This window comes from Polyergus mexicanus, unplaced genomic scaffold, assembly GCF_030449975.1.
Source record: "Polyergus mexicanus isolate NDT 795.1 unplaced genomic scaffold, iyPolMexi1.0 SCAF_21, whole genome shotgun sequence".
Lineage (NCBI taxonomy): Eukaryota > Metazoa > Arthropoda > Insecta > Hymenoptera > Formicidae > Polyergus > Polyergus mexicanus.
This window is the reverse complement of record NW_027223341.1, coordinates 2,687,905-2,711,668: the sequence shown is the minus strand read 5'-3', so window position 1 is coordinate 2,711,668 and position 23,764 is coordinate 2,687,905. Positions and strand designations below refer to the sequence as shown.

The following is a 23,764-nucleotide window of genomic DNA, read 5'->3' as shown; positions in this document are numbered from 1 at the left end:
TCTTGGTCTCTTTTTATCTCATCTATTTTTATTAAGTTTACTATTCTCAACACTTCCTCTTTGTTCTCTTTTGCTTCCAACACTGGGTTTCTGCTCAGACAGTCTGCTTCTACATTATTTTTTCCTGGTAAATATGTTATCTTGAAATCGTATTGCGATAAATAATAGGTTAGATCACCCAGTTCTTCATCTGTTCTTGCTTTTATATTTAGGTTTTCCAAAGGCTTATGGTCTGAGTATACTGTGAAGGATCTTCCTATTAGCCATTGTTGCCAGTATTTTACCGCTTCTTTTATTGCTAAACACTCTAGATATATGGCTTTTTTCTTTTTTTATTCAGTTTTTTCGAAAAATATGCAACTGGCTTTTCTTTTCTCCCTGGTTGCTCTTATTTCAGCACTGCGCCAATACCTTCTAATGAAGCGTCTGTGTAGATTTTTATAGGTAAATCTTTATCAAATATTTCTAATATTGGTTGGGAGCACATGAGTTCTTTTATTTTCTTAAATGATTTTTCACACTCTTCCGACCATATATATTTTTCATTTTTCCGTAACAGCTTATGTAGCGGATCTAAAATTATTGCGCTTCTTGGTATGTACTCATGATAAAAGTTTATTTTCCCCAAAAATCGTCTTATATCTTTTTGCGTCTTTGGAGTGGGGAAATCTCTAATTGAAGCTAGGTTGTCTTTAATTGGTTTTACCGAATTGTTCTGTATTATATGGCCCAAATATTTAATCGAATCTGAAGCGAACGTACACTTCTTAAACTTCAATCTAAAGCCTTCTTTTATTATTGATTCTAATACCTGCTTTATATGTTCCACATGTTCCTCGAACGACGTTGAATATATCAAGATGTCATCGATGTAGTTTACTACAAATTCTATTAATCGATGTTTTCTTAGTATGCTACTTAGGATCCGCTGGAAAATTGCCGGCGATGTTTTCAAACCAAATGGTAAACAGGTCCATTGGTAGTGTCCATCTTGTGTAACGAAACCTGTTTTATTTCTGTCTTCAATTCGGAGTGGGATGGACCAGAAAGCTGAGTTTATATCCAGTTTTTCTTTTGTTCTCCAATCTTTCTTCTTTCTTCTGTAGAAAATTTTTTTTATTCACCAAACTCTCATATCTTCTTATTTCATTAAATAGTTTTGTTGAATCTTCACATTCTTCTCTATCTATTTTATCCATTATGAAGCCTGGCAGTCCCACTGCTATTAAGGTCGTTAATGTTTTTGTGTCCATATTTTTATTCATGTCGAGCAAAAGTCTTTCCTTTCTCATTGCGTAATCAATAAGAGATCCTTCCTTATATCTGAATGACAAAGCATATGTCACCGTGTTCCATCCTTTATCAGCAAAGGTTTCTAGAAATTTATTTTTCCATTCCCTCCATTTAGCAGTAACTGTCAGTTTCGTTAACGTTGCACAGTGCCAATCTGAACAAGATTTATCCAAAAACAATCTTAATATCTCTATTTTCATTTCATCTTCTATGATATCAAACCTTGTACACTCCTTCTCAAATGTCTCTATCCATTGTTTGGCGTTTGAGTGTTTACTAGTAAATTTCTCAATCATATACTTATCTGCAATTTGTTTTAAATTTTTCTCCCCTTCTTTTTTCTGTGATGTTTCCATCAATTTTTCTAGTATCTTACTCAAATCATCTTTCCTTATATCAGCTCTGTCTTTTTCTTCTATTTCTTGTAAATATTCATCTGCAAACTGTATATTACCATCCTCGTCCATATAAATTTTTTTCAATTCTTCTGTCATAGAGATCCATACTTTTCTTGACTGATGTCTTTTTTTTAAACTATTCTTTGCTTTCACATGATTTTCTGTTTTCATTAATTCTGTATGGTTGGCTATGTATTTATGGTCTCCTTGTAAGACATACGTTAATCCGTCTTCCGTTCTAATTGAGGTTATGCCTATCGTATTCGATTTTTCGTCTTTTGGAGAAGCGACTATTGTGAATTCGAATTGTAGTTTATCCATTCTTGTAACTGACTGAAATTGTCGTTTTGTAAGGCGATTCTATTATTGAGGATTTCGAAAAAAGACCCAATGTGTTGCTCTGTAACAAGAGAAACAACAATTAAAGTTTCTTTCTCCGTTACACCTCTAATTACTCTTTCTCTACACTCTTTATTCGAACAATCTTTCTATCGCAATGACTTTTGCAAATTCCGCACACGTGCTTATCATCTTCTATCTCCTTCTCTATCTATCTCTCTTGATCAATGTTACCAACTTAAGCCTACTATCACTAATGTAGCGCGGCCGATTCAAATGAAGAAAGTACTTTTCTTTACATATATATATATATATATATATATATATATATATATATATATATATATATATATTAATAAATATACATATATATAGTTTACCTCTTTCTCTAATCTTCTTTCTCTAAGCTTTTTTCGCTTGATTTTGTACTAAATTATCTCTTAATTGAAATTGCTTCGTCTATACTGCTTTATCTTTTCCGTCTTATTCAATATTAATGCAAAATAAAAGAAATTTATCATTTAATTTTTCTTATGTTTAACTTACAAAATTCAAGTAATACAATTTAATCAATACTCGAAAAAGAGATATTCATAGTATGTTCATGCATTTACTATTTGAGTAAATATATGTATGTGTATATATTAAATTGTATTGTAATTGTATTACTTGAATTTTGTAATTTATTTTATTATTTATTTATATTTTATAATTATATATATATATATATATATATATATATATAATATTAATAAATAATTATTATTTAATTATTCGAATATTTAATTAAATTATTCAAGAATTAAATGTTTTCCGTATAAGATTTATAATTTGTTAATATTAACTATAATATACGATGTAAGCATAATACATATCATGTGTAATATATAGAAAACGATAAAATAAAGTCAGCTGTGTTGTAAATATCAATATCAATGTTATGAAAAAAATAAATAATACATAGATACAGCTTTAACATTACATGTTAAAGAATAATAAAGAATAACATTCTCAAAATAATTATTGATTTTCAGATGTGATTCTCTTTAAATGTGCTATTTCTAAATCTTCATTTTCTTCGTCATTATTTTAAAAAATATCCCATAATACAAATATATCCATTTTGTATTCTCTGCAAATAAGATATAGATTAATTATTTTCATACAGTAGCATATTATAAAATAATTACAGATACATACTTATATATATATATATATATATATATATATATATATATATATATTTACATATCCTTAATTTATATAGAAATTATATAAAATGCATTTTATGCATACAATTAGAAATTATCATCAAAAGAAAGAATCTATTTTCATATTATTAATTTCAATAAAAAAAATCAAAGTTATATTTTAACAAATAAAAACCTTGCATATTATATATTCAATTGATAAAATCCTCTCAAAAATTAATAATTACAAGATAAATCAGAAATTTATGGTAAAATTTAATCGTTATTGTTAATTGCTATATGTATTATATACAATTTTTTTAGTTTAAGATTTTTTTTGTAAATTGATATTTTGCTCGATATTACTTATTTAGTTGGTATAAAAATTAATAATAAAATAAAGTGAGGTTAAAATTTATTTATTTTCTGTTTTACAGAAAACAAATTTTATTATGTCAGCAAAATACTGATAAAAATTTATTTATTAATATACAGGGTGTCCGAAAATTCGCGCAACATCCTTTAAGGGAAGATAGAGGGTGTTATTCTGAACAGAAAAGTCCTGTACCATTTTGCGATTTTCTCAATATTTAAGAAAATATTAATTGTAATAAATCAAACTACGAAGTGCCGTGAGAAGCTCGCGGCGCGAAAACACCTCCCACTGTCACTAGATACTAGGCCCGCGGCGAAGCAGTGGGAAAAGCGTTTTGCGAGCGCGCTTCGCTATGACAACTGAAAGAATTACGCGTCCTTCAGAGACACGGATCATTGAATCGGATTAATCCAGAGAAATTTTGAAGTCTATCAATTGAGTACCACTGTTCAGTCCGATCAGAGATCCGATTATTTGTCGTGAACACTCCGATATACTCATTCCTAGAGTCCTATATAATCAGAGAGGCGACCATAGACATAGTATATCTATACCGAGTGAAGAGTGGGGGCCAAGGTGCACGTAGAAAAAGACATACTCTGTTCCGTGTCCCTTGCGTTCTCTCTCGCTCGCACGTAGCATAGCGTACTTTCGCTACGCTACGTGCGAACGAGAGAGAACGCAAGGGACACAAAACAGAGTATGTCCTTTTCTACGTGTATTTTTATCTCCACTCCTTAAATTTAAATAAACGCTCAGTCTAGATTAGTGCATGAAATGATTTGCACATTTCAGCCGATTTCCGAGAGTCAACGCCTATCGCGCCCCCCTTGCGTCTTAAGATCCACGCCAAGAAACCAAAACCAAGCATGCGGTGCTCTGTCTTAGGTACGGTGTACCGCTATGCGGTTCCGTACTCCCTTACTGCCAAATATCAATGTTTTAAACGCGATCTCTTTAGAATTTTTTCAAATAATTAATTCAAGAACAAAGTTTCAATACTCGATTATTAATTACATTTACGATATAATAATCCTAAAATATTATTAAATTATCAAATTTAAGAAATTAGGCTCTCGTGTGACATCACAAATTTTAAATAATCGCGGGCTAATAAGAGCCAGAACGCGGATAGTAGTGCGTTAGTTTCATAGAAAAATAAGTTTTCTATGAAACTGAATATGCGCACAGGGCACGAAATTTACTTGGTGCTATACCAAGATTTTTTTAAAAATGATCTCAATTCGAGATTTATAATATCCCCTCTTATATTATCCCCTCTTATATTATCCCCTCTTATATTAACCCCTCTTATTATAAAGCGAATGAGAAGTATTGGTGGTGTGGGGTCTGAATAGCTCAGAGGTAAGAGCAGTCGCCCGGCAAGTGAAAGACTCGGGTTCGATTCCCGATTCAGCGACTTTGCCCCGATATTTTTCTCGCCTTTGTTTATCCAGGGGGGTAAAGAGGGGTTATTATAAATCTCGAATTAAGATTATTTTCTAAAAAATCTTGGTATAGTACCAAGTAAATTTCGTGCCCTGTGCACATATTTAGTTTCATAGAATTATTAAATTATATTCGACAGATTAAATTTGTTAAATGTCTCGCGTGCGGAAACTGTTCCCGGTATATAAATTAATAAATAATTATAAATTTAAAGAGACGAGATTTATAAAAGACGCTTTTATTAAAAGCATGAGATACTTATGAACGATATTATTTAAATTATGGACTTTTGGATATCCCCAGTATATGATGTCATTATATAAATTAGAATAACGTAATTATAATTATTATATTTTTAGCAATAGATTTCCACGTCACCCATGAGGTACTATTGTTGACGCGTTTTTTTTCAGTGGTTTCTCTTGTAGGCCTAATCCACTAAAGAAAAAGAATAACGAAAAATAGCCACCAACTAAAGGAGGAAATAACAAAATTTAAAAAATATAAGTAATAATCTTAAAATTCATTAAATTAAAATTTTGTACGATTACGTCGTTCGCATGATTCGATGATGGATAGAATATCTATCTGGATATTTGAAGAACTTATTTGCATATCAGCGAAGATAATGATGCATCTTTCAAACAAGAGCGTCTGTCTGTTTTAATATATTTCATTTTGGAAAAAGAACATTTACATAAATAGGTAGATTCAAACATGGAAAAAAATCGAAGACCGAAATTTCTAAACTTCGATTAAGTCGCTAATACGTCTAAAATTTTGAAGAGTTCTATTCCCTTTTTTCGATCGCGTTTTAAGGGAAAGATCACATTGTAAATCGCAAAGTTCCTGTTGCAGTTCTATATTTTGTTCTTTGATTTGCAGGGTAAAAGGATACTCGAGAAGAATTATATCATTTTTAAATATCCCAAAATCATTGAACCGCGTATTAAATTGATTTATTAGTGAATCGATTAAGTAAAGATGCTTCTGAAAATTGCAATTTGTGCCATGCTTTTCGAAAAGAATCTGACAGGATGCGAAGAAATATGAAGTACCTGCCTCTATATGATTTTTAAATAATAATAATTGTCTGCGGAAAGAATCAATGGCACTAAAAAATTGAGAATCAATTTGATTACCTCTTTGGAGCTTTGAATTTAAGATATTTAAATGGTTAGTCTCAAATCAGTAATAAAAGCGAGTTTACAAAGAAATTCTAAATTTTCCCCCAAAAATTTATTTTTGTCGCATTTTGCAGTAGATAGTTCTTGCAAGAAAAGGAAGATTTCTTTTTTCATTGCAAAGAACTTTTTCAAACATTTTCCGGCACTAACATAAGCCAGCGAACTACGCAGTATAAAAGAACATCGGTATAAACTGCGTTATGCTCTTTGAAAAAGTGTTAAAACTTTCGATGAGAAAGAAATTTATTACCATTTTTAATAAAATTAATAATTTTTATGACTGTCTGCATTTACAAAGTTTAACAGCTTTCCCGCATAACGCTTCTTGGTGAATGATGCAATGAATAATGTGAGAAATTTTAAATTTTGCTGCCTGATTAGACCGAGGAATCCATTTTGTGAGCCAGTCATTGCTTTGGCACCATCAGTTATTATAGCCGAACATTTTGTAAAGTCTACATTAAATTCTTTGAGAGCGTTTTTTACTGCTCTGAAGATATCAAGACCCGTTGTTGTGCCATGCAATGCAACTAAATCTAAAAGCTCCTCGACACATGAGAAATCGTTTTGGACAATTTGAATAAAAATACTCAATTGGCTTACGTGTCGATTATCGGTGCTTTCATCAAGACACAATGAAAAATACGAACAAGTCGCTAACGAGAATTTTAACTTATTTTTGATAGAAGACGCAATATTATTAACTATTTGAATACGAAGCGAAAGGCTCGCAGCTTCGTCAACAGTTAATCTATTTGTCATAGGATTTTACTGCCTCAACGAGGCATTTTTTTACGAATTTGCCATCAGCGAATGGCTTGGAATGTTTCGTAATAAGAAAAGAAATAGCGTACGATGCAGCTACAGCTTTTTCATTATCATGACCGGCGTTAGAAATTAATGTATTCTGACAAATGCTATCACCTTCCTGATAAACTAATTTTAATCCTTCAAGTATTTTTAATTTTTCCTGACACGCATGATTTGAATATTCTCCGGAATGTTTAATTCTATAATGACTTTCGAGAATGTACTTTTTTACAACAGAAGGCTCATAACCACATAAAAGACAAATTGTCCGATTGCGAATAAATGCGAAGAAAATATCCTCCCAAACCTTAAAGTACCGTTGCTCGCATCTCTGCTTACTTGAATCAGCCATCCTTCAGATTTTCGATGAAGAATTAAATATGAACAAGTCAATGAACTAACTATACTAACTTGAACCGAGCACTCTTTCGAAGTAAGACGTTCTGCTGACACACGCTTTAAAACAAATAACAATCGGTTAAAACAATTGCGCAATGTATTACCAGCACGCGCAGAACAAATTAATTTGATCTATTTGTATAAATGTTATTTTTCCCAACAGAAATATATCAAAATAGATAGACGCTCTCGTTTAAAAGATATATCATTATCTTCATTGATGCGAATAAGTTTTTCAAATATCTTATATTTTTTTAATTTTGTTAGCCATCCCCACTACCTAACTACCTATGTTTTTTATACTATGCGTTGACCGAGCGAAACGCTGACAAGCAGAGCTGCCAGTTCGTAGGAAATGGGAGCCCCCACCACTTACCATGACTTGCTAACAGAGATGTAGCCGCTACGTCTGTGTTAGTAAGTCTCGTGGTAATTGGTGGGGGCTCCCATTTCCCACGAACTGGCAGCTCTGCTGACAAGGCGAGCCACGCGCGAAACCCGAGCGACCGCGCAATTACTTTATTGCGAAAACGCGGAAATCAGGGTAAGCGGAATAAGAAAATTGCGAAACTGCAAGCAAAAAGAAGTCTTACTTAGAACTTCCCAGCTTGCATCCGGATCTTGCCGTCAAAATCGAGCGACACGACACGCAGCCTGGCCGCCAAATATCCCCTCCCGGGAAACCAAGGGGATATAATAAAAAGGCCGATTACTAAGATAATAAGCGATGGGCAATCTCTATCATTAACATTACGCGGGCAGTCACTATTAAGTTAAAGTCACGCAGAATTAAATACGACAGAACGAGAAGTGAGTCTCACAACCGAAACTCGAGTCCAGACACGCGCACGCCGATATATCTGCTTATCTGTGATAAATCTTCTTATTTCAACAAAGTTACTAGTTGCATTTATTATTATTATTAAAACCAACAAAGAATAAATAAAATTCTGAAGTTTGTTGCAGTTTATAATTGATATTGAAATATTCTGCATTATGTTATTTTATCGATTTGTGTTTATTTTATATATTTGTGTAAATTTTGACGCCTTAATTAGTGTTTTTGCGCAAGTTAACAAATTTGACAAGAATGAATATAAAAAAGTTATTAGTAATACATTGCCAGTTTATATCGTTGCTTTGAGAGCCGATCTTATTAACTCAACTATATGCGGAAAGGAATTACGAGACTTCCGAGACGCCGTGGATCAACGAATATTGTGAAGCTTGAAAAGTAAGTAAAATTCTATTTATTTAATCATGATTATATCAAAACACTCGAAAATTAAAAAAACTAATTGGTAAAAAATTTATACGAAAGAGATAAAAGGCAATCAAGAGTCAGCACAGTAATTTGTGCGTAATGTTTTATCACAATCAAATAACATTGATATTTTGACTACGTGATAGACAAATTCACAAAAAGCGTACGTTTCGGTTCCTTTTTTTGGACTATCCTCAACACAATTACAAAGTATATGGAATATATTATATCAAAAATGTGACAATAATAAAATATGTAGAATAAGAGTGAGTTATTTATGTTGTACAGAAGGCAAATGTTACAATGACAGATTTTGTCTCGAACATCCATGTGTTATTATTATTTATTATTGTATAGTGTGTGTCGTATGTCTCTCGGATGTTCTTGATCTCGGCTCTCTGTTTTGTGTTTAATTTGATGAATCATCTTGCTACTCTTTATTTATTTAAAAAAATTTTTAGTTTTTCATACCTCGGAAAGATTTTCTTTTTTATTATTGATCTTTAATTATTTCCCTCCAGCTTTATAATGTCGTATCCTGTGAACATTATGTCATCTCTTAATAGCTAGAACCGATAGGAAATTCACTACGGAATCAAAGGTCAGGACATACGAGTTTTTATCTGTTAATTTGCTGAAGATGGTCCGGAAAAAGAACCAAAACGTTTATTAAAGAAGATTTTTATACGAATTTTTTTGTGCTGACTTACTGCATCCGGTTCTTATTAGCCTATTTTTATCCGTATGTCGATATAATTTTACGAAATATTTGGAATTTCTACATGAGGCGTATGCTTTATTCCAAGAGATGTTCAAACTTTCTTTCGTTACATCATAAACCGGTTTCATGAATTAGATAGGAAGATGATCACTATTTAAATAGTATGGGATCTCTTATTTTAATGGAATGTGATCATTTTTCAGTTTAGTCACTGACATAATCATTATAATTTAATATTTAAAATTCAATTTTCAATTTTATTTTTAACATTTTATTTTACTGTTTTTTATTTGTTAATGAAATAAGTTTGTATATAATTTTTTTCCCCCCTATAATGCTACTAACCCTCAGCCGTAAAATAAAAAACTGATAATGTTACCTTATTAGTTTAATCATACATTGAGATATTTTCTTATATATTTTATTATTATTTTATTATACAGAATGTCTCACGATTCGAGATTTATACATTAAGGGCGTGTTAATGAAGTCGTTTAGGATTGAAATTGTTTAATAAACATATGTCCGTAAATGCTTCCTAACAGAACTATAATCATTGAAAGTTGATGTAAATAATGTGATTTTGTGATTTGTGATTTTTCAAATGTGAATTTGAATAGAATTTGTAATGCATTTGTAAATAAACAGTTAAAATGAGTTAAATTAAAAATCTTTTTTCTTTCCTTTTTCAAATATTTACATCAACTTTGAATGATAGTAATTTTATTAAGAAGCATTTATAGACATATGTTTATTAAACAATTTCAACTCTAAATGATTTTAATAACACGCCCATGGGACACCCAGTATATTAAGATGTACAGTAATGTTATTTTTCGCAAAAATATAAAACTTATTGAGAAAAATTATTTAAAATTCTTTATTTAAAACATGATTCTATGATTATTAAATAATAACAATATAACACAAATTGTATAAGTATTCAATAATTTAATTCCCGATATTCTAATTCTCTTTCCTAATTGCATCAATGTTATTTTGGTTTTAAGCGAGATTTAAAACTATTGTATATTGGCTTTTGACAATAGTCAATGTCATTTGGCTTTTGGCTTTAAGCTTTAGACTATAATTTAATCTTTGATTAGTTTAAAGTCTAATAAAGCCAAAAGACATATGACATTAATTATTACCAAAAGCCAAAAAAGTTTTAGATCTCGCTTAAAGCCAAAAAAACATTGGTGCGATCGGGTCTAAATAATGAAATATTTAAAGATTACTTTTTAAATTCAACAATGAATGAAAACATTGATGATGTACTAATAATAAATAAAAATTATTGTTCAATATCTATGTTTAAATAATAATTGTTTATTTTATATTTTTGAGTGCTGGATTCTAGCGGGGGATTTAAACCAGGCTTTCTTTATGGAAATAATTACTAGCTAGGGAGTCGTAGTCAATGTCTCGATACAATGAATACAGCTCCTCTAGAAATCGCAGAACGGCATATATTAAATAATACGATATATCGTGATCCACAAAAGGAATTTCCGCCTTTCGAAGTAAATTACTTTGTTTCTCATTTCACACACAACAGTACTCTTCAATACCATATGAATGTCGATACCAATGAAGTAAGCTCATTTTTATAAAATAAACTTCTCTCTCTTTTTCTCTCTACCCATACATAAAGTTAGCTAGAAAGAATATCAAATTATAAATTAAATTAAAGCCAGTGAACTAATATAGATTTTTCAATTTTTTATCAAATTATATATATATAATTGTCTGTCACAAACTCTGAGGAACGATAGGTTTCATATCGCGTACCTCAGAGTTTGTCGCAGTGATCCTGAATCACTCAGTACATATTATTAGCAATAATATATATATATATACAATATTAAATAACAAACTAATCATAGATATTATGTTTTTTCTTAAATCTTAAAATAAACTCTGATTTGTTTCTTTTAAACATTCTAATATACATAATTATATAAGGTGCATTTATAAAATGTTCTATATTATATAATATATGTACATATACACACAAAAGTATTTTAATATGTACTATACAATATATTCTGTTTTAGGATTTAATTACGCTCGGCCTTTGTTTACCAGCATCATGTTCTATAAATGATCTAACTTTAATTCTGGAAAAAATATTTCGCGATAGAATCTTTTCTATCAGTGACCTTTATTCCGTGGATTTCAAATTGATCGAGATTAAAAATCTAAAAGACGATCAACAATGGTTATCTAATGATGCAATATTTTTCATCTGGTATATAAAAAAAGCAAAGAAAATATATAATTAATAATATACAGATGTTTCAGAAGTAGAGGTCCATCGCTCGAGAGGTTATTGAGGACCCACAAACAAGAAAAAAAACTTAGTATAAACATAGGTCCGGAAATGCGTTGTTTTCAAATTATCGCCATTTTTGTAGAAATTTCAAATTGCTTCGCTTTGGAATTTTATTGTCAAAACTGAAAGAAGAGATGGTTTTTATGAATGAAACACTCTGTTATAAAATAATAATTATTTTACCAGCAAATAACAATACATTACTCAAAAAAAATAAGGAACACTTCTCATCCGCTAAAAAATAGGTTATTTTTAAAACGCTGAAACTCCGTGAAGAAATCATCAGACCAAAAATTAAAAAACATTTTGAATCTTGAAGTTTTAACTTTTTAGCGCGTTTTTTGGTAGTTTTAAAAGAGAGAACTAATCAGCATCGCGGAAAAGAGGCAACAATATCAATAACATGACCTTTTTAGAGAGGAATTTTCTAGTTTTTTTCATTTTTTTTTTTTTGGACCGAGTCACACGATTTTGAAACTAAACTAGTATCTCTTAAACATTCTTTTTAAGGCACAGAATTGAAAAAATAAAAAAAATATAAAAAATTCGATAGTCCGTTAAAGTTGAAACTTCAGGCTTTTTTAATTTTAATCTGATATCGCCGAGTATCGACATTATTTCTAAAAAATACAGGTTTCAAAATCAAGTAACTCGGTCAAAAAAATTATTAAAAAATAGCATTTTGTAGGTAAAATGTTATAGTTTATGAAACTTGAAATAAATTTTTCGAGAAAAATTTTTTTATCGAGCTGCAAAGTATTAAAACTACGTAATTTTAAGAACAAAACAATGTATTCGTTTTTAAAGCACAGAACAAGAAAAATATAAAAATCTGAGAAAACTGTTGAGAGCGCGTTAAAGTTAAAATTTTAAGTTTCAAAATGCTTTTTTAATTTTTTTCTTACGATGATTTTTCGCGGATTTAAACGGCTCAAAAATAGCCTAATTTTTAGTGTATAAAATACTGTTTTTTAGTCTTTGTTTTTTGAATAGTGAATAATAACAATCAAATTTTTGTATGGCTTTCAACATTTTGAAATAATAGAGAGATATATTTTGTATTTATTTTATAATTGTAGTGTTTTAGCGCTTACTTTTTTTATGATGATAATTGGAACAATGTACGATATATTCGTGCATCAAAAATATTTACTTGCAAAAGATAAAACTAATACTACAGCTAGTAAGTATCGTATTTAAATTATTCGTAATTTTGTTTATGTACAATATTATATTTGTATTTGAAACTCACGCTTATGCACATTAAAATGATATTTGACTATTTAAAATCAGTGTATTTTCAAGTCGAATAATTTAATAAGGAAATATTTTAATAAAGATCAGCAAAAATTTATATATTAATAGTCATCTTGTATATGCGTATATTTTTTTAAGTTTAAATAATGCTTCTTTCTTCAAGTTTCCTTATTTAGTTAAAGCATATGTTGATTTTTATATAAATATATTACTGAAAATTCTATCTTGCGATATAGATGTGGAGAACATGTCCGAGGAAATGGAAATAACATCTTTATTTTCACATCGAGAAAATAGAATTGGAAAAATACTGATATGTTTTTCTGTATACACAAATACAAAAATAATATTCAGCACAAAATTGGATGCTAACGCAATACCTACTATTCACGGTTTAAAATTTCTGACTATGAATTGGATAATTCTTCTTCATACAATATTCTTCATGTTGAATTATATCGGTGAGTAATTCGAAAAAGACTTATAGAATTAATACATATATACATCTTGTTTTCTATATATAACAGAGATTATTTTGTATATATAGACAATAAAACATTCTTATGGAGAATCATTCCGGATTTCTTCATTCAAGTATTAAGTAACATAATCATACCGACAGATACCTTCTTATTTACAAGCGGATTTTTAGTAACCTATTTATATTTGAAGGATAAGATGGGTAAAGATAAAACCACATCTATTAATTACAAAGCAAAATTAAATGAATTCTTTATTCATATAATAAAAAGATTTGTTCGGTACGTTTTTCTCGCTTATTATCTTTATTTATACAGGCAATAAATAAGAACAATGCATATAAAAACAATTTAGAAATAAAATTTAACTTAATAATATTATCTCTTTTTATGTATTGTATATATATATTTATATCTCAAAACAATTTATATTAAGGTTGACACCTGCCTACATGATGATGATAGGAATACTGCAATTAAATTCGGCTTGGTACGACAAGAATTCACAATTTTATCCAAATTATAGATTGCACGAAATTTGTACGAAATATTGGTGGAGAAATTGTTTATACATAAATAATCTGTTCGATCTCGATTCGATGGTATATAAATATATTTTAAATAATTATAATTAGTTCAATTTTGCTTAAAAAATATTAAAATTTTATTTTATATTTCCTATTTTCTTATAGTGCATGATTTGGAGTTGGTATTTAGCCAATGACATGCAATATTTTATAATTGCTACTGTGCTACTGATTTTGTCAACTGTGTAAGTCGATGTATCGAGGATATTATAATCAGCACAATATATTGGGTATATATTTAAATAAATATAAATTGCTAATTTTAGGTACTTTTACATGACTGTTGTCGTATTGGGTGCACTTTTAATAAGCTCTATTGTACTTACTGGTTACATTTCATATATTTACGAATATATTCCGACGTAAGTAATAAAAACATTTTACTAATTATAAGATTACTTAAATATTGTCTTATTGCAGATTTGACGAACAATATAGACTTTCTAGTGTTTTGTACTATCCCCCATGGATCAGAATAGGACCATATATTATTGGGATAATTACAGGTTACATTGTAAGAAGACTAAATAAAAAATTGGTCTTGAGAAAAGTAAAGTATAATTTGATTATCATATGACTTTTTAATGTGAAAAATAAGCAATTATTAAACAATTATAAAAATAGTTACAAATGACTTACATGAATAGATGATTTTATTTAATTATTGATATATTACTTTATATATATTAATATATTTATATTTTAATTAAATATTTGTGAATTTTTACAATTTGTGTACAATTTACTTTCAGAAAATTGTAATTTTATGTTGGTGTCTTGGGAGCGCGTGTATTATTTTCGTATTATTAGGCTTTTATGAACGAAACGTATCTATTCTGTATGCTGCTGTTTATGTTGCATTAAGTAGAACACTTTGGGCCATAGGTATAGCATGGATTGTAATAGCGTGTTTTACTAAGCATGGTGGTTAGTACATTTCATAAAATATATATAACAAATCTTATCACATACATATACACATTTGCACATAAATCTACGCAAATAAGTTGTAATATTATAATTAATATAACAATAATATTGTGTAATTTTATTCCTTGCATCTCTCATTTAATTTATTTTTAATTTACACTTTTATAAGTTTTTTTCTAATAGCATAACGCATAAAAATAATTCTATAATTTTAAAAAAGTCTTATTTTTATCATCACACATATATATATATATATATATATATATATACAAATTATTTTATTGTGTTGCAGGTATTGTTAATCAGTTATTATCGTCGAAAGTCTTCATCCCTTTTAGCAAACTTACTTATTGTGCTTATCTCGTAAATCCCTTCGTCATACAATCAATTCGTTCCTTTAGTGAAACATCCGTTCATTTGGAATTACTGCCTCTGGTAAGTAAAGATTATCTCTAAAATTTCGATACTAACAAAAGATTTTTTATCAATTCATTTATTATCAATTTTTAGATTCCAATGTTTATAGGATACTTGATGATTAGTTATATTTGCGCTTACGTATTGTCTTTAATGGCAGAAATACCATATATCTTACTAATGCGAATGTTCCTTCAATCTCGCAAGAACAGAAGATATACATGTCGCAAAAGATTGTAATTTTGCATATTAAATTATTATTAAAATATGTAATATTTAATATGTTATATTAGGTATATAATATAATGTAATATTGAAATACATTAATGTAAATACATCTTTCATTTAATAAAAATTTTTTTGTTTTATCAAGGGACATTGTCGTTTTGCGCCATGTCAAGCGTAATACACAGATAGATTATACATCTATACGCGGCTCACTAGTTGAGTATATTTTATACTTAGTTGAGTGTATTTTAAATTATTGGATCTCATTATCAGTAACGTTTGAATCGATCAAATTCCTAATAGACTCTTAATCGATAGTTTGATTTTTTTCTATTATTTATGCAATGCGCCCAGCAAACACATATTATAACAGTTATATAACATTCGAGTCAAAAATTAAAATAACAGCATTATATTTTTATTATATAATTGTTATATATCATCTGTTTATTGTTGCTATATAATATACTAGCAAACACATAGTATAACAATTATATAACATTGGAATAAAAAATTAAAATAACAACTGTTATATATTTATTATGTAAATTTATATACCATCTGTTTACTGTTGCTATATAATATACTAGCAAATATGTATTATAACAGTCATATAACATTAGAGTAAAAAATTAAAATAACAGCTGTTATATAATATTTATTATATAAATTTATATATCATCTGTTTACTATTGTTATATAATGTATGTAGAATAGTTATATGTTTCTTCATTTGCGTATTTTGCTCAATGCTACTAATAAATTCCGCGACTTTTTTATTCATATTACATGCGGCTTTTTCTCGCGTCCTCTTAAACGTTTAATATCGCGACGATAAAAAACCAGTGTTAAAATAGCGCTGGCATCGCGGTAACGCGTGTTTGCCTATATCTAGTTAAGATACAATTCAGGGTTGAATTATTGTTGGCGGGAAAGCGGGCAAAAAGTGAATACGCATTACCACGCATTACGCATTGTGCCTTCGTGTTACAACAAAAAGTGATCGTTTCCAGTGATCGGTTTTGTGTCGAGAATTATTTGATGCTCATGTTGACCGTCGTGTGTTTAATTATTAGTATTGGACTCTGCAATGGATGACTCTGCGAGAGCAAGCATAGATAGTATATTATTCTGAACCGCAGAAATATACATGTGTGCTGCATTCTTTCTCTGCGCGATCTTTTTTTGTTCTTTTTTTGTCTCAACTCTCTGCGACTTGTCTGACAAAGATAATTGTACAATAATAATTGTAGAACTCTACACAAGCCAAAGACTGTAAGTATATATACCTAGACAGCACAAAACATCCTCAGGATCATCCTGAATATGTCCAGGACGGTTCAGGACATTTGTAGGATGTTTTAAGATATTATTATCAATATATTTATAAAAATTTAATATGCATACATCATTATTTTTAGTTGTGTCGGCTATTTAATATAATTTAGAAATCTTAAGTATTATAATAAATATTAATGTCCTATAAATGTCCACTGGATAACCCCTGGATGTTTGTAGGATATATCTGCCCTGTCTATTATATTGGATGTCTTTTGGATTTCCAGAGGACATATATATGTGCAATTAATTGTTAACATTAATTTCGTTTAATATTAATAATTGAATTTGATGCGCACATTTTCATATATCCAAAATTATTATTTATTTAATATTTCATGAGAAATGTTACTGTTCGCAACATTCCAAAAACTTTACAAACAATAGTATTCAACCGCTAGTTCGTTGGTTTACCGCTATGCGACACGCGAACTCGTATTTGAGATTTGGTCATGAGAATTATATAAAGCTTGCAAAGAGCAACTGACAGGAAATTACAAATGTAATTTTTTTCTATCAGTTCAATTTCTGATGCAATCCCAACATAGGGAATTCAGATATTGAATAGTTTAGAAAATATTACACTACTCAAACCCGGGAGCCAAACCTAAAATATTCATGTATAACACGAAAACCTCAAATATTAAAGAAAGGTGAACTATTTTTAATATTAGATTTTTAATATTGGCAATTAATAACAAAACATAATTTTTTCAATTGCATTTTTTTTTAAATAAAATTATATATTTTTTGTTACCGAAAAGATTATTCTAAACATTCTATGTATAAAAGTATTAAGATAAGATGCTCAAAAGAATAATATTTTACCAAATATTTTAAATTTTTTGTTGCTGATGTTGATAATGCTTTATCTTAGTGAATTTCACGAAAATTCTGATTTTGATGACTTTACATACATGTAAGAAAATAAATAGATAAACTTAAAAATTTTCAGTTATCCACAAATGATACCACCCTTCATATACAATGTAGAGCTTTTTGTTCTTTAGATAAATGTATCTAAAAAGTTATTTAAGATATCAAAAAATGTTTAATATTAAAGTTTTATAGCAAGAACACCTCTATTTAACTACATTAATAAAATCTAGAAAAAATAATTTCAAAAAATTTTTTTTTTAATTTTATTAATGAGTTTAAATAGAGGTGTACTTATAAAAATAAAATATTTTCTAATATCTTGAATAATTTGTTTAGATATATCGATAAAAACAAAACCGTTTCACATATGAGAGGTGGCTTTACTCCTTAGAATCGTTTCTGGATAGTAACTAAAAAATTTTTAATTCATCTATTTACTTTCTTACAAATATGTAAAATTTTACCAAAATCAGAATTTTCGGATTTACGAGATTTGCTTGTTAGATAAAACATATGTCTCATTCAAAAATTTCAAATATCTCGTAAAATATTACTTGTTCAAGCTTTTAGCTTAATACTTTTATACACAAAATGTTCAAAAGAATTAACTTTTACAATAAAAAATATATGATTTCATTTAAAAAAATGCAATTGCACTTTTTCAGTACATCGTTGCATTTACAAAAAAAATTAATTAATAAAAAAATATACATTGCTATGCCATTCAACTTTTTCCTCTACCATTTTTTTCTATCTTCAACACAGTAGACACTAAAGCTCCCAATTGCATTCTAACATATCCTGTATACATATGTGCACGTGTATCCAAAGTATCCTCATATTAAATCAAAACTTTGGGAACATGTGGAAGATCGATAAATTCTACAACTTTTATTTCATGGCATTTTTCAATAAATAAAAATCTAATAATTTTAATGTCGTCAACTTACACTTTCTATGTATACATATACAATGTTTACAATCTATGTATATTTAATATTTAATATTTAATTAGCTTGTTTTGGATAAAATAAAGTCAAAAATTTTAATACAAAAATTTTGAGGCTGCAATAGTTTTTGAGTTACCATATAAACGATTAAAGTTTGCCAATGATACCGCGTGAAATTCGCGCGCTCAGGCCCGCAACTATATATTTACACGTACCAATTTCTCATTTGTTATTGATTTGTTCAAATCAGACGGCATTGATTTTTATTGCACAGATGATTTTATATTTTCGTTTTCTATGTACATGTGTATTACGTCTACATCGTATATTATGGCTGTTAAAGCGCGATAAGTGGACGCGAGAGTGAGGAGTGCCACGTTACTTTATGCTCGATGAGTAAGGAGGAACGCTAGGAATAACGAGCGTCTTGACACTTTCCGCTAGTAACGGGGAGATAATCTGATACGAGTAGACCGCACTGAGACCGATAAGACCGCACAGAGAATCGCTGGGTCGCGGGCCGCGAAAGCGCACTGAATTAACTGTAGCGACGGAACTTAGTCGATTTGTGCAGCGCAAGAGAGCGAGAAAGACTACTTGTACGCGTCGATTACCCTTGGTCTTATATCGCGTTGATCCTTCTAGAAGGTTCTAGAACGACTCACTTAATTTGCCTTTGTCTTAAGGGAGCGGCAATTATGATCAGACAAATTCGCGGAAGTTTTGGAGCGACGGGGGCTAGCAGCCCCTGATTGGGCGCCACTGATGGTTTAACGTGCCGTGATAGGCTTGGAGTGTCGAAAGACTCGCAGCTCCCGATAAGCTAGAGAAAGAGCGACTATAACGAGAGCGGTCATATCTATCATCCGAATTCGCAGAAATTATCGATCGGCCGCGCTATCTCCTATCGCCTTAGACTAAATCTTGAACAAGGCGCCTCGTCTTCCATCGACTTTAATTTGATTTCGAACAATGGCGATAGACTAATTATTTATAAATTATAAATTTTATACAGAAAACATTTAATTCTTAAATATTTTAATTAAATAATTAAATACTAATTAATTATCAATAAAAAATATCAAAAATAATAAATAAAATTATTAATAAAAAATATTAAAAATAATAAATAATAATAAAATATTACTAATATAATATTTATAATATTTATAATAAAAATAATAATAATATTACTTATAATTATTTTTATTGATATTTATATTAATAATATAATATTAATATTATTATTGTTATTAATAATTTTATTTCTTATTAATATTTTATTTGTTATTAATAATCAATTATTATTTAATTATTTAATTATTTAATCAAATTATGTAATAATTAAATATTTTTCGTATAAGATTTATGATTTATTAATATTAGCCTATCGCCATAATATACGATGTAGAGATAATATATGGTACACGTACATAGAAAACAACAAAGTAAAATCAACTGGGCAATAAAAATTAATATCACCTGACTTAAAAAAATCAATAACTGATGACAGATCGAAATTGTAAAAAAATTTCCGAGACAATTAAAATGTGTTAAAAATAAAGCATATGAAGAAACTGCCATCAGCATTTAAACATATTCCTATCCATTTTTGATATGAACAAACATCAAGATCAATTTATTTTAAACGATTTCTCGACTCTTTTTAAAAGTTTCTTATGCCATATATACATCAATATTTTTTATAATTCAACATAAAATTTTATCGCGTATCGTTACTTAATACTGATTTTTCTCGTGATGAGGTACTTGAACATAACTTTAAACAACATTAAATGATGTCAACACTATAAAAAGATAAAGTTAACTAAATATTATCTGCCTATGTACCTGCAATCTCTCCAACACAAATAACTCCTCTATACGTATCACAAGAATACCATCTTGAACATAATAATTTCCTTCTCATTACTTTTGAAACATACTTCGTATATACAGTCTTTTTAATAATAACGTGATCGGCCTAATTTATAGAAAAATTTATATTTAACAAAATTTTAAAATACATAAATATATTCTATTTATGATGCAATTACGTTAATAATGTATCTAATCACCATCGGCGTCGATAATTGACTGATCTCTCCAAAGCATGCTTTGCATTAAGTTCATAGCGTATTCATGCGACGAGAACCTTCTCATCCGACAAATCTCTCGAGATAACCGCTTCAAAAAAAATTTGTCTTCCACGAAGTTTCTGTTTAATGTATGTCCAAATATTTTCGATAGAATTTACATTGGACGACTATAACGGCCAATCCAATTGATCGATGCCAGATTGTTCCTACCACTCAATAACTATACGCTATCAACTTAATGCAAAACAAACATACATACAACAACATTTGAGATGTCAGTCAATTATCAACGCTATTGATGACTGGACACATTATTAACGTAATTGCATTTAACTTTTATTAAATAGAATGTCTCCATGTATTTTAAAATTTTGGTAAATTCAAATTTTTTTCTATAAATTAGGCCGATCACGCTCTTATTAGATAGACATATATATATACCAGGTATATAAATATGAAACCGGAATTTTTGTATAGAAAATACACGTTTATTGTATAAAAATGATAAAAAATATTTTATTCGAAGTATTGCCCATTGCTAGCTATACATTTTTCCCATCTCTCTGACAATTCGTGGATGCCACGCCAAAAAAACTGTTGCTCCTTTGAGGCAAACCAGTCATCGAGCCATTTTCGTACATTTTCGTAAGAAGTGAAGCGCTGCTCAGCAAGTGCGTGTCCCATCGATGCAAATAAGTAGTAATCGGATGGAGCCAAGTCTGGGGAGTAAGCCGCATGCGAAAGTATTTCCCAACTAAACGCCTCAATCGTTTCCTTGACCGGTTTTGCTGTGTGTGATGGTGCATTATCATGAAGCAAAATCACTTTGTGTTGCCTTTTTCGATATTCTGGTCGTTTTTCACGCAAAGCTTGATTCAAATCGATCATTTGTTGTCGGTAGCGTTCAGTATTAACGGTTTCGCCAGGTTTTAGCAGCTCATAATAGATCACACTCTTCTTCGTTTCTCACGTCAAAATCGCCACTTTTGAATCATTTAAACCACTCAAAGCACTGTGATTTACCAAGAGCATGCTCACCGTAAGCTTCGACAAGCATTCGATGCGATTCTGCAGCAGTTTTCTTCAAATGGTAACAGAAAATCAATGCTGTCCGCAAATCGTAGTTTCCAGGCATAAAATTTGACATGTTCAACGCTATTAAAAACTATGCTGTTGTATGAAACTTGTATTGTTGTGAGTTGAAAATCTTTATCAGATGTCAAAACAAGAAAATGGCGCCAATGACGCGGTTTGACGGTAACTACATTGACAGCTAGGGCCATCTATGGGCAAATTCCGGTTTCATATTTATATACCTAGCATATATATATATATATATATATATATATATATATATATATATATATATATATATGTAAACAATATAAAAATTTATTAATATTTATAAAAATTTCTAATAAAACTTATCTAAAAATATTTATTAAACTTACCTATTAATATTTTGTAGATTTTATATGTATATATACTTGCATACAACACCAACGAAATAGTCGAAATAACACTGAAATAAATAATTAAGAAAAGTATTATTAATTTTGAAACACACTTCATATATACCGTCTATTTAATAAGAGTATGATCGACCTAATTTATAAAAATTTATATTTAACAAAATTTTAAAATACATAAATACATTCTATTGGATTAGTATTAACAATAAGATGCAATTATGTTAATAATGTGTCCAATCACCAATAGCGTCGATAATTGACTGATCTCTCCAAAGCATGTTTTGCATTAAGTTGACAACGTTCATGCGGCAAGAACCTTCTTATCTGACAAATCTCTCGAGATAACTGCTTCAAAAAAAAAATTTGTCTTCCACGAAGCTTCTGTTTAATGTATGTCCAAATATTTTCCGATTGAATTTACATCGGGCGACTATAACGGCTAATCCAATTGATCGATGCCAGATCACTCCTTTTATACAATAACTATACATTGTCAATTTAATGCAAAGCATACCTTGGAGATGTCAATCAATTATCAATACTATTGATGACTGGACACATTATTAACGTAATTGCGTTTTAGTTCTAATCAAATAGAATGTCTCTATATATTTGAAATATCTTGTTAAGAATAAATTTTTCTATAAATTATGCCGATCACGCTCTTATTAGACAAACTGTATACCATATGTATAAACATTTATAAAAATTTATAATAACACTTACCTAAAAATATTTATTAAACTTACCTAATGATATTTTTGTAGATTTTGTAGATTTTGTATGTATACTTGCATACAACACACGAAATAGTCAAAATAATACTGAAATAAATTATTTAACATTAAAAATATATATATGTAAGTTTCTCAACATTATAAATAATTAAATGAGAATTAAGTTAGATGTAATATAAGTTTTTACAAACAAATTATAAAAAAATATGCAAAAAGTAAAAAAATAATGATAAAAACATAACCATTTTTTAAAAATATAATAAAATATTTAATATTTAATATATATAATTAATATATATACATATATATATATATATATATATATATATAATTACTTACATATTAACTCTAATTCTCCGTTTTCCTCAGAATGTCAATGGAAAAATTACACGATTTTATCAATTGAACCGTCACTATTTGAACTGTCAAAACGCGTCGCTCAACCATGACAGGCTTTTATCGATATGAAGTAATGCACAGCGCAGCATCGAGATAACCAATCAGCATCGCGGAAAAGAGGCAACAATACTTGCGAGAATCGACTTAACATGCCTTTTTTAGAAAGGGAAAATGTTATAAAATTTTATTCTATACAATACTGCTTTTATTCTATACAATACTTCTATTCTA

The 23,764-nt window shown here is 29.1% G+C and overlaps 1 protein-coding gene and 1 pseudogene across 1 annotated transcript; one reads left to right on the top strand and one right to left on the bottom strand.

Annotated features, from left to right (window-relative positions):
• Positions 1–873: 873 nt before the first annotated feature.
• On the bottom strand, positions 874–2,080 carry LOC138942078 (uncharacterized). Its single transcript, XM_070312112.1, has one exon. It carries the CDS (start codon positions 2,010–2,012, stop codon positions 1,023–1,025), a length of 990 nt encoding a protein of 329 aa, XP_070168213.1. The 5' UTR covers positions 2,013–2,080; the 3' UTR covers positions 874–1,022.
• A 3,345-nt stretch (positions 2,081–5,425) lies between these two features.
• On the top strand, positions 5,426–15,671 carry LOC138942169 (nose resistant to fluoxetine protein 6-like; annotated as a pseudogene).
• Positions 15,672–23,764: the final 8,093 nt, after the last annotated feature.

Coding starts and splice junctions, on each gene's coding strand:
- LOC138942078 (XM_070312112.1), bottom strand. CDS start 2,012: ATGGATAAACTACAATTCGAATTCACAATAGTCGCTTCTCCAAAAGAC.